This window comes from Salvia hispanica, chromosome 1, assembly GCF_023119035.1.
Source record: "Salvia hispanica cultivar TCC Black 2014 chromosome 1, UniMelb_Shisp_WGS_1.0, whole genome shotgun sequence".
Lineage (NCBI taxonomy): Eukaryota > Viridiplantae > Streptophyta > Magnoliopsida > Lamiales > Lamiaceae > Salvia > Salvia hispanica.
Window position 1 is genome coordinate 37485350 of NC_062965.1, and position 19301 is coordinate 37504650.

General features: G+C 34.8%; 2 protein-coding genes across 2 annotated transcripts; both read right to left on the reverse strand.

The window, feature by feature from the left end:
* Positions 1 to 259: 259 nt before the first annotated feature.
* LOC125195788 lies at positions 260 to 1578 on the reverse strand. Its single transcript, XM_048094024.1, has 4 exons — positions 1386 to 1578; positions 944 to 1278; positions 560 to 778; positions 260 to 448 (listed from the first exon to the last, which is right to left on the reverse strand). Exons 1-4 carry the CDS (start codon positions 1576 to 1578, stop codon positions 260 to 262), a joined length of 936 nt encoding a protein of 311 aa, XP_047949981.1.
* A 10745-nt stretch (positions 1579 to 12323) lies between these two features.
* On the reverse strand, positions 12324 to 17716 carry LOC125195796. The gene is made up of 3 exons (XM_048094034.1): positions 17660 to 17716; positions 13504 to 14216; positions 12324 to 12588 (listed from the first exon to the last, which is right to left on the reverse strand). Exons 1-3 carry the CDS (start codon positions 17714 to 17716, stop codon positions 12555 to 12557), a joined length of 804 nt encoding a protein of 267 aa, XP_047949991.1. The 3' UTR covers positions 12324 to 12554.
* Between the last annotated feature and the right edge of the window lie 1585 nt (positions 17717 to 19301).

The following is a 19301-nucleotide window of genomic DNA, read 5'->3' on the forward strand; positions in this document are numbered from 1 at the left end:
GCCCTTCCCACAAAAACTGTCTGCCACGTTAGCACTAACCCTTCCCATTCCACTGCCACAACACTAGCCCTTCCCACTGCACTAGGACTTCCCACTAGCCATTCCCACAATTAAATTAATTCACAATTAAAATTAAAATTCACGGAATTAAAATTCGACACGAATACGAACGGGAAATACGAATATTTCATTAAAAAAAAACACATACATCATTCGAAAAAAAAAATTACATAGTAGATAGAAAAAAAAAACAACCACATCAACGTGCACCCTTCCGCGTCCAAACCTCTTCGATGATATCCTCCTGAAGTCGAATATGGGCATTTCTTTGCCGCATGTAGGCAAATGCGCGCAACCGCTCAACCTCTCCATGAGGTACCCCCATGTTCACATTCGCGGTGGCCACGCCGTGGCTTGGACCGACACCCGTGTCATCTTCGCTGGTCCACTGAGTCAGTTCATCCCCTTCACTTTCGACAATCATGTTGTGCAAAATGATACACGCGTACATGATGTCGCCGATGTTGGGAATATACCACTGCCGTGCCGGACCCCTCACCATCGCCCATCGACTCTGGAGCGCACCAAATGCGCGCTCAACATCCTTGCGCGCTGCCTCCTGCCGGGTCGCAAAGTAGGACTTCTTTGGCCCGATCGCATGCTTGATCGTCTTCACAAAGACGGGCCAGTTTAGGTATATCCCATCTGCCAAATAGTATCCCATGTTGTGCTGGTTGCCGTTGGCGACGAAACCGATGGCGGGACCAACGCCATTGCACTGATCGTTGAACAGGGGCAACGACTGGAGGACGTTGATGTCGTTGTTCGACCCGACCACTCCAAAATAAGCATGTCATATCCACAGCCGGTAGTCAGCTACGGCTTCAAGGATCATCGTGGGATGCTTGGCTTTGAAGCCGAAAGTGTGTATCCCCTTCCAGACGGCGGGGCAATTCCTCCACTCCCAATGCATACAATCGATGCTGCCCAACATCCCAGGGAACCCGTGCACCGACCCGTGCATATTAATCAGCCGCTGGCAGTCTTCAGGGCTCGGACACCGAAGATACTCATCCCCAAATATCGATCTAACACCCGCGCAAAACTCCAACAGACACTCGACGGCTGAAAACTCCCCAATGTGGAGGTACTCGTCGAACATGTCGGTCGGGCCTCCGTACGCCAGTTGCCTGATTGTGGCCGTACACTTCTGTATTGGCGTGTGTCCGGGTTTGCCAGCCGCATCCTCCCTGACCCTGAAAAACTCGTACCTTCTCTCTAAAGCACCAACGATATGCATAAACAGAGGACGATGCATCCTAAAACGTCGGCGGAATAAGGCCTCCCCAAAATGCGGCTGCGGAGCAAAATAGTCCTCATACAACCGAATATGTGCAGCAATGTGGTTCCGGGGTACATTCCGTCGGAGATGGATCGGCCGAGGTACCGCCGCCGCTGCTGCCTCTGCTGGAGCAATCGATCAATCGCCTCTTGCATAGCAAGATCCAATTCATCATCACTATCACCATCACTATCACTAGCGCCTCCACCACTACTACCCGCACGACTACTCACCATTATAGATAATTGAAAAAAGAGGTTAGAGAGAGAAACTTGTCAACACAAGTAGTGTGAATGAAATGAAGTTGAGGGAACCCTATTTATAGAGTTTATTAAAAAAAAATTTAAAAATCTCGGACCTTCGCCACAGTGGCGGACGTCCGGTCGGACGTCGATGCGAGGGGCGAGGCCATCCGACGGGCACTCGGGACGGGCGTGGGCGCCCTTCCCACCCACTACGGAGGACGTCCAGTCGAACGTCAGCGAGGGGCGACCGGGACGTCCGCCATTGGAGACACCCTAATAATATTGGTAATAGATTTATGTGGTTAATATGTCTCTTTCCTCGCCTAATTTGCTGGTGCAACAAATGATTATCATCTACGACTATCAAGGGAACATTAATGAGACAACGTAAATAAAGTTAATATTCTGAATCTTAATTAGTTATTGATAATTAATTAGCTAACTTAATTGTTGTTGGCAATTGAACTAAAAAAAGTAATTTATAACTTTCCCACATCGGTGTCAAGAGAAAACTGAAACTAGTATATAAGTCTCATGGACCCCTCCTCCTACTACCAATTGGTTTTAGGATGGAACCAATGGATTTCTATCATTAATTATATCTAACCTATACTTAATTAATATATTCGACCCTATAGTAGTGATAAATGCAAACTCTATATATTGTACAAACTAAATAGACTAGTTCGATGTGTAATGAAGACCGTTATAACAATGAATCATCGCATAATAATTGAGTGCATATCATCAAGACCATACGTGCGGACTCGAGTGTGGCTGAAATTAATGCATATATTTCAATAAATACAATAAAAGAGTAAAGTAGCATATTAAAAACACCTATATGAGAGTGAATAATCCTCTCTCTTATGAGGCCTTTCAAGAAGGCGAATGGCTCATTTTTAATATGGTATCAAAGCGCAAATATAATGCGCCTGATCGCCTCCTTCTCTTCCGCCATATCTTCTTTTCTTCATCTTATAGTAGTTCAGATTTTTATGTGATTTTGGTGACATTTCTGAGTTGTTACCGGAGTTTGCCGCTCTACTCACCGGCACTTCCACTAACGTAAAAGTTGATCTCCGATTAGTTTTTTTCTATTTAGTATCTCTGAATTTTCAATTTTGATGTTCTCACCGATTAAAATCGGTTCTCTTTTTTTGTATGTTTCTCAATCTCTCAAACTTGTTGATTTCTCTGTCTGAATCAGTTCTCATTAACTATTTCGGTTGAATCTCTAAATCCTAAATCTAAAATCTCTAATTATGTGAATATCTAAAGTTTCCATATTAGAAATGAAGCACTAATTTCCTTATAAAGTCTCATAAGGAGAGGGTTGAACCCCAAGTCAATGATGGATTTCTCGAAATCTCTAATATCATCAATGATGGATCTCTTTATCTTTATCTCTTATCTACCTCACGAGCAGAATAACAATGTTAATTCTGGCGCATATCAATGATGGTTCTCTTATCTCTTGTCTTGTCTATCCCATGTGTGGAAGTCTGATTGTCATTTGAGTCCACACTTGTGGGGGTTCTATTATCTCTTGTCTTGACCTAGTGATTAATCTTATCTCATCTTTAAGGAGATGAGTCACATATTTATAATATCACATAACACATATAATTACTAGATTAGTAGGGAAGATAGATAAGTTAAAGCATGATAATAACACACATTTTAGGTCAAGATAACTACTCCTATGTCTCATAAGCTATATTTCTTTTTTCGTCTGTCTCATAAAAATAGTCTATATTTATTCATGGACTCCACAATCCACTGTACAATTTTAGTCACTTTTTCAACTCTCTTATTTTATTAATTACACAATAAAACTCATACTCCGTATTAAATTAAATGGCATCTTCCTATAGAACAAAGAGAGTACAAGATAGAGTTATCTACTCCACCAAACTATCACTATATTCAAAGTAAAAGCCAGCTGCAGTATTCTAGCTGAGAAGAACAATTTCCTACAAAAAAGGGTGACAGATCGATGTAGACTTAGGTGAACGTATTATTCCCACAGCTAGGGAGATAATATAAGCATACTTAGTTATAGCCAGTATCTCAAGAAAAGCAAGCATACTAGAGTTCCCACATGTGCACCAACTTTATATATACATCAAGGAATAAGGATCATCAACTGTGGTCATTATAAATTTCCACACCAATTTGGTAGTAGTCCTTCCGTACGAAAAATATTTTCTACATTTCACTCAGCATATATTTTAAGAAATGTAAAAAGTGAGTGAAAAAATTAGTGGAATGTGGATTCCAAATTTATAGTATTAGTTTTAAATCAGAACACAGTATTTCAGGTTAGCCGGAAATGAGCTCCATTTATTAAGAAAAGGAGAAAAGCAAAGTGGATAACATTTGGCGGATGGACAGAAATGATAGAAGTGGACAATATTTAACAAACAGATGTAATAATATTTATCTTTAGAGTTCTGTCCATTTATTTTTTTGAGATTTGACTTATATACATATCGAAATAAAATTGAATTAGATTTATAAAATGACGTATTTATTTTATTTCAAAATTTCTACAGAGAGCACAAATATAGGAAAATAAAGTAAACAAATAAGTAAAAATAAAATAAATAATTGAAAAGCGAGTAAAACTGTAAAGATAAATAAAGTTTAAGTGTGATGGTTTCAGAAATAAAGCAAATGATTGAATTAGTACAATCTAAATTAAAAAAATACGACTCAATTACAATAAGAGTGAGTAATATGTATATTTATTTCTAATATAAATACTATATTTAATTTTTTTTAAAAAGGGAACATCTTTTTTAGTATATCAACTATCCTAAATGAGCAAATTTATTCCCTAACATTTCATAATATCTTTTGAGGTCCATCAACTATAAGTTAATATTCAATTCTACTACTTTTTGGTTATTTCCAATATTTTCATGACCAAAGTACCTTAAGGCCATGAAGGGCAATTCAAACTATTTACTCTCTCATTTTCATTAAAGTATGTAATTTATATTTCTTTCTTTATTCATCCACTTTCTTCTTTCTTCTAATTTATTGGGATTAAGTTTAATAGTTTCTTATACTATTATTATTAATATATACCATACCTAATTTGAATATTTTGATATTACTTTCTAGTGCTAGTTAATACTTTTATATGGATACATTCTCAAGTATTTAGATAAAATTAAGATAAACATTTTATTTTAATGAATCTCATAATTTTATTAAACTGAAAATTTAAATTAATCATAATATATAATATATACTACATTGAAATAAAAATTAATAAAGTACCAGAAAAAATATGATTCACGAATAGTCAAGGGAATAAATATGAGAACTATGAAAACTACAGTTTTCATGATATTGTTGTAAATGGCCTAATGAATATTAAGACGCGACTTTGTGATATTAAACAATTGATAAAAACTATTTATTTTTTATTTATTTAAAAAATCATAGATTTAAATTAATCATATATTTAACTAAGAATTCCATTGTCTTTTTTATTAAATTGATTATTGATAATTTCAACTAATTTTTTTAGACTATAATTACTACACAAGAGTAGAAAAAATAAAACTTAGCTCTTTGAATTATTTAAGGTTTTGTGCATGTTAATGAATTTTAATTTATTTTTAATTGTTAATTTTGTATCGCACTTAAAAATAACATATTCTTTTATGTATAGCTTTAAGATTGAAAATTTAATATTCCATCTAATAAATTGTTTTTTTTTTTTTGCTAGAACCGATACATGAATCTCATGTATGTTTTTTGTGTGACAAATGTGATGAACCTTTGATATGATGTGCTACACAGGTGATACTCCTAGGCGTTCTGCGAGGAGTATCACCTGTGTAGAGGAGTATCACCTGTGTAGCACATCATATCAAAGGTTCATCACATTTGTCACACAAAAGACATACACAAGATTCATGTATCGGTTCTAGCACAAAAAAAAAAAAAAAAAAAAAAAAAAAAAAAAAAAAAAAAAAAAAAAAAAACAATTTATTAGATGGAATATTAATTTTTCAATTTTAAAGCTATACATAAAAGAATATGTTATTTTTAAGTGCAATACAAGTATAATGTTAACATATATTTATATCTAAGTTATTTCATTATTAATATTAAATATAGTACAATGATTTAAAATTTTAAAATATTACAAATAAGTAAAACTAAAGGTAAATAATTAATAGTAATAGAATGCTGATATCATTTAGATATTTTTATTTTGAAATTAAAATTAGAGTGAACATCTTTTTTGGTACATTAACTATACCAAATTATATACTTTAATGAAAATGAGAGGGTAAATATATTAAAGAGGGAACATCTTTTTTAGTACATCAACTATCCTAAATGAGCAAATTTAGTCCGCAACATTTCATAATATCTTTTGTGGTCCATCAACTATAAGTTAATATCAATTCAACTACTTTTTGGCTATTTCAAATATTTTCATGACCAAAGTACCCTTAAGACCTTGAGGGCAATCAACTATAAGTTAATATTTTCATTTTTATTTCAATGTAGTATATATTACTCCCTCCGTTCCATAGTAATGGAGGCAAAACTTTTCGGCACGGAGATTAAGAAAAATTTTGTTAGGTGAGTTAAATAAATAGAGAATAAAGTGAAAAATGAAAAAAGGTAGAGAGATGAAGAGAGAAAAAAGTAAGAGAGAGTAAAGTATGTGTGGAAAAATGTGTTGACTTTTACTAAAAAGGGAAATGACTCTATTACTATGGAACAGACGGAAATGGAAAAACACCCCTATTACTATGGAACGGAGGGAGTATATTATGATTAACTTAAATTTTCAGTTTAATAAAATTATGAGATTCATTAAAATAAAATGTTTATCTTAATTTTATCTAAACACTTGAGAATGTAACCATATAAAAGTATTAACTAGCATTAGAAAGTAATATCAAAATATTCAAATAAGGTATGGTATATATTAATAATAAATAGTATAAGAAACTATTAAACTTAATCCCAATAAATTAGAAGAAAGTGGATGAATAAAGAAAGAAAAATAAATTACATACTTTAATGAACATGAGAGAGTAAATAGATTGAATTGCCATTCATGGCCTTAGAGGTACTTTGGTCATGGAAATATTTGAAATAGCAAAAAAGTAGTACAATTGATATTAACTTATAGTTGATGGACCTCAAAAGATATTATGAAATGTTACGAACTAAATTTGCTCATTTAGGATAGTTGATGTACTAAAAAAGATGTTCCCTCTTAATTATAACATCTATTTCTATTTTTTCTGCGGAGATTATTTGATTTTAATGTATAATAGTTATATGGAAAACTAAAAATACTTTATTAAATCACTAAATGTTGATTTTTTTTTAAATTGAAATTATGACAATATAAGTCTTGACAGAATGACACCAGACTTTGTCCAGAGCCTTTGTCCTAGCGGCAAGGAGCTTAGACATTATTGTATGAGGTGTCAAGTTCGAGCTCTCTTGACATAAGTTATAATTTCCTCTTTCATGTATGAGTTTATTTATATATATTAAAAAAAAAAAAAAAGAATGACACCAGACTTTATTATTTACAATTGGATGACAGCTCAAATTGCTTTATATAATTTGGTTTTATATCTTATCTTGTTCCATGATGGTAATTATGATGAAAATGGACAAGCACCAATATATGGCCTATATTCTTACAGTAGTACAGTATTAGTTATTTATTCCTCTCATCCCAACTCTTTCCACCTTAATGAAAATCTGTTACCATCACTTTTGTACTTTCTGATTCGATTGTTTCATGCTTGTGACCCAATCACCACTAAAAAAAATAGCCTATTACTACTTCTAATTTATTACATTTCAAAATGGTGTTGCAAAATAAATGTCATAATGAGTTCTCACTTAAAAAACACATATACCAAACACATTTTTTAAGATAAAAACAACATTATCTATTTTTCCTTTTTCTTACTTTAATCTCTATTCACTTAACTTACAAAACAACACTGCATAAATCTCATGCCGGATAAGAAATATCTACTTTAAATTCATATCCTTATTGGTGTAATTTATGGTAGTAACTTGAAAATTTAAAATTTTAATGTTTCAGGTTGGGTCTTCATCACATATAAATATGATGTCCTTTCTCGGCATTAATTTTATTAGTAGTATACTTATTTGATTGTAATATATTAAAAAATTTTCTCGTGAATTATTGATGTAGTTTACGCTAATGATGCCGGAAACGTCGAATTTGTCCGAATGACTTGAAATTCCCACGTAGACTTGAAACTTGAAATTCGCACGGTGCAAATTTCAAGTCATTCCGACACAATCGCAGTTTTCGGCATCGTCGCTATCGTCTGCTACATAGAAGGTACAAATAATGTACTGTTGCATAGAAGGAAGATCACTCCATACAATACTAAGGTTAGAAAATAGAAGCTCATATGAATACGTTCATAATTCATCAGCCAATAAAAGTCCCACCCTGAAACATTAAAATTTTAAATTTTCAAGTTACTACTGTAAATTACAACAACGTATATATACAGGCATTAGAAGAAAAATAAATTATCTGTGTAAAACAAGATATACTGATTAATAAATATATATATAGGATATTAAACCTACAATAATTGAAATCGTCTACAAATGACAGTGTTCATAGACCCAACCATAAGGGGAAAAAGGTTTCAGACTCATTACATACTTAGACCCTACAATAATAATTGAAATCACCTACAAATGATAGTGTTCATATATAGTCCCAACCATAAGGAAAAAGGGTTTCCAATCATTAAACGTACTAGCTACCACGTCACTTATCAATACCTGCATCAAATATCCAAAGAAAGAAAAAAGTGTGTTCAGAATATCCCCTAATTTTTTTTTTAAAAAAAAAGTTGAGAATATTTTAGTATATATATATCTATATATTACCCAACAGGATTTATGCAATCTGAGAAGATCCAATCTCAGTTTCTTGATTTTGAAAAAAAAAGAAAACGATTAAACATAACATCTATTTAGTACAATAATAAGCAATAGTGCAAAAACATAAATGCAAGTGTAGTGTATTAATTCCGATTTTAGATACATTTTTTATAACCTTTGCTATGAGGTTGGCATTTTCCTGCTCGAGGCTAGCCATCTGTGAGAAACACAATTGAAAACAAAATTAATAATCACTTTGAGTCTTATAGTAAATCTTTTAACGTTTAAATTTTTGATATTTACCCTTTTCTACAATGACTCAATTTCAGCAAGCATCAATTCATTCTGTACTCAACATTGGAAAAGAGTCGATATAATTATCAACTATCAAAGAAAAAGGAGTACTACTAAATGCTAGTAATAAATTGGATCATACTACATTTATTTAACTAAGACAACATTTTTAACTAAATGCTAGTACTTTTTAGAGTTGTCGGAATTTCAATTAATTTGCATGTAGACTTGAAACTTGAAATTCGCACGGTGCAAATTTCAAATCATTCCGACACAATCGCATTTTTTCGGCATCATCGCTATCGTCTGCTGCACAGAAGCTACAAATAATGTACTGTTGCATAGAAGGACGATCACGCCATACAATACTAAGGTTAGAAAATAGGAGCTTATATGATTATGTTCATAATTCATCAGCCAGTAAAAATCTTACCTTGAAATATTAAAATTTTAAATTTTCAAATTACTACCGTAAATTACAACAACATATATATACTGCCATTAGAAGACCAATAAATCTGAACGATATCAATTATCAATGTAAACAAGATATATTGATTAATAAATATATATAAGATATTAAACCTACACTAATTGAAATCCCCTACAAATGATAGTGTTCATAGACCCAACCATAAGGGGAAAAGGGTTTCGAACTCATTACATACTTAGACCCTACAATAATAATTGAAATCACCTACAAATGATAGTGTTCATATATAGATCCAACCATAAGGGTAAAGGATTGCCAATCATTAAACAGTACTAGCTACTTAGACCAAACTACAACACACTAGGAATTTCACCACGTCTCATCAATACTTGCATCAAATATCCAAAGAAAGAAAAAAATGTGTTTAGAAAATCCCCTAATTTTCACAAAAAAAAGTTGAGAATATTTTAGTACATATATATCTATATATTACCCAAAGGATTTATGCAATCTGAGAAGATCCACTCTCAGTTTCTTGATTTTGAAAAAAAAAGAAAAACGATAAATCATGACATCTATTTATTACAATAATAAGCAATAGTGCAAAAAAACAAATGCACGTGTAGTGTATTAGTTCCGATTTTAGGTACATTTTTTATAACTTTTGCTATGAGGTTTGCTACGAGGATGGCATTTTCCTGCTCGGGGCTAGCCATCTGTGAGAAACACAATTGAAAACAAAAGTAATAATCACTTTGAGTCTCATAGTTAATCTTTTAACGTTTAAATTTGTAAAATTTACCGTTTTCTACACTGACACAATTTCAGCAAGCATCAATTCATTCTGTACTCAACATTGGAAAAAAGTCAATATAATTATCAACTATCAAAGAAAAAGGAGTACTACTAAATGCTAGTAACAAATTGGATTATACTATATTTATTTAACTAAGACAACATTTTTAACTAAATGCTACTCCTTCCGTCCCGTTTAAGATGACACGTTTTCCTTTTTAGTTTGTCCCAACTAAGATGACACATTTCCTTTTTTGGAAACTTTCTCTCTCCAATTAATACACTCAACCACTTTTTCTCACTCCTATTAAAATATCCATCTTTCTTTATCTCTCTACTTTAATACTTACACCCACATTTTTTCTCTCCAATTAAACACTTTAACCAATAACTCCTAAAATCCCATGCCGACTAAGCAATGTATCATCTTAGCCGGGACGGAGGGAGTAGTACTTTTAAGAGTTGTCAGAATTTCAAGTAATTTGCACGTAGACTTGAAACTCGAAATTCGTCCGGTGTAAATTTGAAGTCATTCTGACAAAATCGCAGTTTTCGGCATCATCGCTATCGTCTGCTGCATAGAAGGTACAAATAATGTATTGCTGAATAGAAGGAAGATCACGCCATACAATACTAAGGTTAGAAAATAGGAGCTCATATGATTACGTTCATAATTCATCAGCCAGTGAAAGTCTTACCATGAAACATTAAAATTTTAAATTTTCAAATTACTACCGTAAATTACAACAACATATATATAATGCCATTAGAAGACCTGAACGATATTAATTATCAGGGTAAAACAAGATATAAAACCTTAAGTATAACGCTGAGAAGAAGGTAAGAAAAGAACTATTCTTTTATTTATAACTATACTCTTTATTCTAAAAATAAATATTTTTTGATCCAAGGTCTACCTTTTTCTCTATTTAACCTCCATTTTCTCTAACGAATTTCTTCAAATGGATTAATCCAACAATTAAATTCAGCGACCCATAAATTGATCAATGTCTTTTATTTCGTTACGCATTATACGTAACTAGCTCCACATTTTGATTGTTTTTTAAATTAATGTTCTAAATTATGGTAAAACGTAGGAGTATATTTTTTATGTATAATTACGCTCTTTATTCTAAAGAGGGAACATATTCTTTTTAGTACATCAACTATTCCATATGAACAAATTTGGTCCGTAACAATTTTTAATATCTTTTGAGATTCATTAACTATAATTTAATATCCATTAAACTAATTTTTGGCTATTTCCAATATTTTTATGACCAAAGTATTCTTAAGGCCATGAAGGACAATTCAATCTATTTATCCTCTTATTTTTATTTAAATATGTTTTTTTCTTTATTCATCCACTTTCTTCTTTCTTCTAATTTATTTGGGATTTAGTTCAATACTTTCTTATGCTATTATTATTAATATATACCATACCTTATTTGAATATTATGATATTACTTTCTAGTGCTAGTTAATACTTTTATATGGTTACATTCTCAATTATTTAGATAAAATTAAGATAATTATTTTATTCTAATGAATCTCGTAATTTTATTAAATTGAGAATTTAAGTTAATCATAATATATAATATATACTACATTGAAATAAAAATTAATAAAGTAGAAAAAATATGATTCACGAATAGTCAAGAGAATAGATATGAGAACTATGAACAGTTTTCATGATGTTGTTGTAAATGACTTAATGATAATATTAAGATACGACATTGTTATATTAGACAATTGATAGCGACTAGTATTAATTTTCTATTTAATTAAACAATCATATATTTAAATTAATCATAAATTCAACTAAGAATGTAATTGTCGTTTTTATTAAATTGATTATTGATAATTTCAACTAATTTTTTTAGACTACAATTACTACATAAGAGTAGATAAAATAAAACTTTAACTCTTTGAATTATTTAAGATTTTGTGTATGTTAATGAATTTTAATTTATTTTTAATTTTCAATTTTGTATTGCACTTAAAAGTAACATATTCTTCTATAGTTATATGTATAGCTTTAAGATTGAAAAATTAATGTTCCATCTAATAAATTGAACTACTTTAATATACAGATATGGTATATGTGACGCCCCGGAAATTTCGATCCTTTCTTTCGAGATAAATCGGATTTATTAGCTTAATTAATTTCTCTTAGAAGTTGTGTAATCGTACCTTCCTCGTTGTATTCGACTTTGGAGTAATTTAAGTATGTTTCGTGGAAGGAATAAAGTGCAAGGAAATTTTGTGTCAAGGATAAAAGTAAAGCTATGCTTTTATTAGATAAATAATTGAGGAACAAATTACACAAGAATGTTGGAGATACATCTAGCACATGTTACATATGTGAGGGTGACACACACACACCTTCTCTACACCATTATCCTACACTAGTGAGCAAGTTGGAAGCTAGCTATTTTGGTGATGGAGCCAAAGGATCTCTAGAGGAGCATCTTCTTTCTTTCCCCCTCAATCTCCTTCTCGATTTTCAGCCCATAAGGCTCCAAGTTACAGCCTTGTACCTGCAATATTAACACCAAAGAGGGTATTAGAAGATGACTCACAAGTAAAGAGAGAGGGAAGCACAAGCTAAATAAAGAGATGGAGCATTTAGTGATAATGTAGCTAAGTAAGCTACAAAGTATAGCATGAGGTGAGAAAATCTTGATCACCATCTCCTCTAACATCAAAAGGGAGTCGAGACAAAGAGGCATTGGAGAGCGAGCTCCTACACAAGCCCAAAAATAGAGGATGAGACAAACTCTCATCTCCCCGTCGATCGAGGCCGAGAAATCAGCCAAGGGAATCAGCCACAATCACCAAAACGGCAAGAATCTCACAATCATCAAGCTCGAAAGTAAGAGAGCTAACAAGCCCAAAATAGGAGTCTTTGACTCCAAGTCTCAAGCCTAGCTTTCAATAGCTTAGCACCATATAAGCAACCTCTCCTCACCTCCTCCACCACCACATTCCATCACCACAAATTCTGCAACACCAAACGCGAAGAGCAGCGAGGGAGGAGGGAGAGGGCAGCGAGTGGTGACGGCAAGGACAGCCACCACCGATACAAGTTCAACAAGTGAGGTAAACAACCTCAACACCCATCTCCATCGCATCATGTAGAACAACGAATAGCTAGAAACAAGAACTTAGATTTTTCATAGGATCCTCACAGCAAGGATAAAACAATAGCAATCATGTAACACTAAGTTGAAGCTCAAGAGCTTAGAGCTATGCAAATTAGAGATAGCCGCATGATACCCCCTCCCTAAGATTTCAGTGGCATGGTATCATAAGCAAGAACTTAGCAAGGTTTCACTTTGAGCAATATATCACCATAAGCCACACAAGACTCCAATAGAGAATTTCCTTTCCAAGAATAAGCTACTGCCATAACTCGAGAAAAAAAGAGTAAGGGGTAGGGGGAGGAGACTTAGCTTAAGCGGAAGGGCTGCCGGGCGACGGCGAGTGTCGACGGAGCCGAAGAACTTCCGCAGAGAAGCTGCGGATCACGACGGCAGCAGAGGCGAGGCTGCCGGGCGACGGAAGAGCGTCGACGGAGTCCGAAAACCTCCGCGGAGCAGCTGCAGGTCGCGGCTGAGGGAGGGAGAAGGAGGCGATGCCTCCTCTCTGCCGCTAGGTTCGCCGAGGACGCCGGCGCTGGACGAAGAGCGCTCGTCGGAGAACGCCGAGGCGAATTCGCCGGCGACGCAGAGGAGGCGCCGACACAGAGCAGCACCCGGCGAGGCGGCGAGTTACGGAGGCACGGAGTTGAGGCGACGCCTCCTCTCCACTGCTGACGTCGCCGAGAGGGAAGAGAACTCGCCGGAGGGCGTTCGCTGGAGAAGGAGAACTCGATGGAGGAAGGAGTACGCGCCGACGGGACTCTGAAATCCCGTCGAGCTAGAGGCGATTTCGCCGAAGGAAAGGAGACGAGGTGCGAATTCGAGAGAGGAGGCGGAGCCGGTGTAGTTCCGGCGACGCAGAGAGGCGGTGAATCGCCGGAGAGACGACGATTTCGCCGGAGAATGGAGTAGGAGGCGCAGCCTCTGGTTCTTTGAATTAGGGATTTTGGAGAAATGAAGTGAAATTGGAATTGTGAAGAAGAGAGAGAGAGATGTGTCGATGGGAGAGGGAGTATAGCATTGGGCTGATTTTAATTAAGAATTGGGCCAAGGAATTTATGTTGATTTGGGCCTTAGTAAATAAAAGGAGAAAGGTGGGCCACTGTCTGTTTAATTGTTGGGCTAGAAATATTAAAAGAAAGAGGAGCTTGGACCAATTTTAAGTGGCAGCTGGGCCGAGATTAAATAGTGGGCCGATAATTATTATTCAGGTGGAATTAAATTAAGGACTGGAGTTGGAGCTCAATTAATTAATTCCCGAATAATTGCTATGTTCCCGAAAGTGGAAAATATCGAGTTGGACCCCGAAAGTTGATAAGTTAATTTTCGAATAATTTTATTTAGATTCCGGGAAAATAAAGTAGTAAAGTGGGAGACGCGAAAGCCGACCGGCGTCGCCCCGCGACGCCATGGGCGGCCTTAAGAAAAATCCGAAGAAAAGGATTTAAGAAGAGACTTTCCAAGAATTTCCTATTCTTGTTAATAAGTGCCCGAATATTTGAGTTAGAGAAAACAGAATTTCTCCAAGTTAATAAAGAGAATAAATACACTCTGCAGAGTAGTAAAGCCGAGGTAGGATTGAGAAGAATCCTATAGACCGAGACTGAGATGTAGGTGCTATCCAATAGGATGCATGCATTCTTTCTAGAGAGAAATAATTCAAGTATTAATTAGCGTGCTACGCTATTTATTTTCAAGGGATAAATTGCTCAAGGGCGAGTGAAGCCAAAGCGAGTAATTGAGTTGAGACATAAGCATATCAGGTGGGCTTTCTTTTAATATCCAGCACTATAGTGTGGATATAAAGCAAATACTTTTGAAGTTATGAAAAATCATTTTCTCAAAATGAAGCAGTGATTATTTTAAAGTTGTTGTCATGCCATAAAATGTTTGTTTTGAGGCCTATCTGTTGGGGTTGTAGCCCGTGGGTTTTGGCGATGCCAGCCCGAGTTTAAAGAATTCGGTTCCCAATAGGACCGCAAATCCTGTTCGGAATAATGTGCACGAGAGCCGTGAGCCATCAGCTGTTGGCCGGCTATGTGTCCGCTGAAGGTGGCCACCTTCACGGTACACGTTTATCAGATAAGGCGAGGATCCAAAAGAACTTAGACTGCAGTCGGACTTTTAAGATCACAGAGAATTTAGTATGCTCGGGCCTTTTAAGAAAAACCCCCGTGCGATACTGTGGATGGATGACAACTATATATTGTATGTTTTGTTTTCGGCATGTGTCCACTGAGTACTCCTGTACTCAGCCCTGCATGTATTTATAAATGTGCAGGTTGAACGTCAAGAGGAGGGAGAAATGACCGGAGTCGATGCTACTAAATAATTAAGTGGATCTCTTCACGATTCGTGTCTTCATACACGAAGTCGTCTAGTATGGACTTATTCCGCTGCTCTTTTGTGAAGTGAGACATCTTAGAATCTCACCTTCGAACTCTGATTTATGGATGTAATATTCATTCTAGTTCTAAGACCATGAAATGGTACATTTAGCTTCTATTCTATGAAGTGTTCGATTTGGCCTTCGAGTATATTCACAAGTTCTTTCCCCTTTCTTTCCCCGCTTCTTTAATCCCCCATTAGTCGCGATTTACCCGCTTTCGCTATCCTTAGCAAAATGCGGTCGTGACAGTATAAGTATAATGTTTATATATATTTATACCTAAGTTATTTCACTATTAATATTAAATATAGTACAATAATTTAAAATATTATAAATAAGTAAAACTAAACATAAATAATTTATTAAAAAAAATTATTTTAAAATTAAAATTAGAGGAAACATCTTTTTTGGTACATCAATTATTCCAAATTACATACTTTAATGAAAATGAGAGGGCAAATAGATTGAATTGCCTTTCATGGCCTTAAGGGTACTTTGGTCATTAAAATATTGGAAATAGCCAAAAAGTAGTTGAATTGATATTAAGTTATAGTTGATGGACCTCAAAAGATATTATGAAATGTTACAGACCAAATTTGCTCATCTGGGATAGTTGATGTACTAAAAAAGATAGATGTTCTCTCTTTAAAAATACTATTTGATCAGGTTATGCAAGTCCGAAGTTGAGAAATCTTCAACTATTAAAAAATGTAAAGGCTGTTTTTGGTAACATGGAATAGGAGGTGTGGAATTGGAGCCTTCAATTTCAAATCTAAAAGTATTTGGTACCACAAAAATATTAGATTTTGGAATTGAATTGCAATTCCAAATCATTCAATTCCACAATTTTGAATTCCATATCAAAAGTTGAAAATTGGGAATCCAAATAGTCATAAAATTAGATAGCTTCACTATATATCCACAACACACACTTCACACACTACATGCACTACACACATAGACTACACGCATTTCAAACATCTGATTTTTTGACTTTTTTTTTCAATCCAAATTGAACCGAATTGAAAAACTGAAAAGCTAGTGATGTTGGAACATATATACCAAAAAACATTTTTCGAGTTTATTATGAATTTGATAAATAGCTTGAATATTGTAAACTCTCCTTATTTAATGAGAATAATAAATGTTTTCTTCATGTTGTGTATTTTACTTTAATGGGTATTGACCGTCTTGAATTATATATTTAATTATATGATTAAAACGTCAGAAAGTAAAATCAATCTAAGTCTTCTACATTGAAGGTTGGGTCGTGGAACAGGTCATCATAGTAGGTGGCCCAGCCGAAACCTTGTAGAAGTAAAACTTTTTCACAACCTAGTTAGGCTTTGGATACCTATCACGAAAGGTTGCAGTGTCTATCCGAAAGTCGTCTTTACCTTGAGAATGACTAGTGACACTAGTGTGGTATAACATTGAATGGATCTAAAGTTTATACACGTCTTTATTTGTTATCTACTGAAAGACGATGTCATGGAGATTTAATATTTCTTAATCCTTGTGATAATATAGGACACACGTTATTTAATCATAGGTTGTTTTGACTTATCAGCAGGTGCGGGTTTTTCGCAACCCAATATTCCTGATATCTTGGGTAGTAGTAATTAATAACTAGTATGGTGTCAGTTTTATTATTACATTGAATCGTGTGCCTGCGTGGTTTGACTATAACCCCAAGAGGTGTTCGAGAGAAGTTCTATTATTCGGAAACCCGACCGGTTTGGATTTAATCCAAGAATAATTAGAAAAGTAAAGTATATTATTTTAATATACATCTTGTACTAGACAAACTCTTGGAAATAAAAAGGTATTAATTAATTTAAAGTTCATAGCACACTACAAATTAATTAATGGATATAGAAAGTCTTTGACACGGGAAATAATATACTAAAGAGGTTAACCCGGGTTGCTTGTAATCACGGATTGGATGGGCGGTCAGTATTTCACCGATAGTGGCACAAGAAATATTCCATTGGTCTTATATTAAATTATGGGTTATAATTTAATTAGTAAAGAAGGTCCAATTGGGGAGGCCCAATCCAAGCCCCATAGATCCCTAACCTGGCCCATCATAAACTCCATAAATAAGGATGAAGGGAGAGGAGACAAATACACCATTTACAAGAAGTGAAACCCTAGTCTACACAATTGAATTTTCGGCCCGCTCTCTCTCATAGGGAATTCGAAAATTCCACTTTGTGTGCAATTGGTTTTTCTTGCCTTCTCCTTGAAGATACTTATAATTTCTAAGAGATTCCTCCCACAAGGAATATAGATCTATAGAGTTGGGTCATAGGTTTGAAGATCCTTGGTCTTGCAATCACAATCATGCTTGAAGATCTACACATGGAGAAGTAGCAAGCCACTTCGATTCTTTGGAGAATTAAACTTGTAAGTATTCAACATCATAATTTTAAATTATGTGATTAATTGCGCAATAATATGTCTGTACATGTTCAAGCATGAAATTGAATCGATCCACATAATCTCCTAAATAGATTTTTTGTGGATTTATTTAATTTACAATTTCCGCTGCACCAATCTCCAACAATTGGTATCAGAGCCATGCTTTTAGGCTCTGATTATATGGATTTAATCTTGTTTTTTTCTAAATCACATGGATCCGGAAGAATATTTTAGATCTATAAGTGAATATTCTAGATCGACCAAAGAACATTCTAGATCTCTGCATTTTATTCAAGGTTGGTGAAGAATGTCTTGATCCACAAAAGAATATTCCAAGATCTATAGAGTATATTCTAGATCTATATTATATCGTTGCAAAGTAGAATACTCTAGATCTATAAGAATATTCTTGATTAAGAATATTGTATATCTATGATAGTTTATTCTAGATCTATGTTGTTGTGTTCTACATATGAGTTTTACTTGTGTAGATCTACATGTTTGGAAAATGTGATGCATGATTGTTTTCATGCTTGCAATATTGCGTGATTGTTGAATCTTGTTGTTCTTCGTTTTATTGTAAACCCACGGGGGTTGACCGTGGTATATTAGGGTTTATTTTTCCTTGTACTTTTCTTTTGTAAACAAATGTAATAGTTAGAATACAAAGAAATGTAATACAATAGAGCAAACAAGACGAAGAACGAATCCGGCGAGAGAGACCTAGGCAGCGGCTGAAACCCTAGCGGGATCGGCCACACGCGGATCTGGTCGACGGCGGCAAACGGCTGCTTTGCGAAGCAGCGACCGCAGCGCTGCAGCGGCGGCTCCAGGCTGACGGCGACGGTGGCGGCTGGGCAGGCGGCGGCAGGTCAGCGACGTGGCAGCCTTGGCGGCGGCTGAAACCCTAGCGGGCTCATCCGCACACGGATCAAAGCGGCAGGACGGCTGGCTGCGGCGTGGCTGGCGATTGCCGGTGCTCGGCAGCGGCTGGGCAGCCCGATGAAGACAACGGTGGTGTGGATCCCTGAAGGCGGCGGCAGCTAGTTGTTTTTATTTTAGGGAAAAATCCTAATTAGGGTTTTAGATTGCTCGATTAATAGGAAAGGCCCAATGTATGGTCTTGACCTAATTTTTATGCCCTAGATATTTGATCTATTCAAATGGGTATATATTTTATTTAATCCCTTTTATCCGGAGTACCATGGTTCATGGAAAGGATAAAATGTGAATTATTTTAAGTATTTGGTTGTAGACACTTAGTGGTTTAAAATCAAATGATTTATTTGATTATGTG

Excerpts from the sequence above, each read along its gene's own strand:
- LOC125195788 (XM_048094024.1), bottom strand. The coding sequence starts at position 1,578 with ATGGTGAGTAGTCGTGCGGGTAGTAGTGGTGGAGGCGCTAGTGATAGT. Across the intron at positions 1,279-1,385 it reads CACATTGCTGCACATATTCG|AGAGAAGGTACGAGTTTTTC; the intron begins GTTGTATGAGGA and ends TTGGTGCTTTAG. Across the intron at positions 449-559 it reads TCCAGAGTCGATGGGCGATG|TGGACCAGCGAAGATGACAC; the intron begins GTGAGGGGTCCG and ends GAACTGACTCAG.
- LOC125195796 (XM_048094034.1), bottom strand. The coding sequence starts at position 17,716 with ATGGTGTATTTGTCTCCTCTCCCTTCATCCTTATTTATGGAGTTTATG. Across the intron at positions 14,217-17,659 it reads TGGAGTTTATGATGGGCCAG|CCCAATGCTATACTCCCTCT; the intron begins GTTAGGGATCTA and ends AATTAAAATCAG. Across the intron at positions 12,589-13,503 it reads CGGCAGCCCTTCCGCTTAAG|GTACAAGGCTGTAACTTGGA; the intron begins CTAAGTCTCCTC and ends TTAATATTGCAG.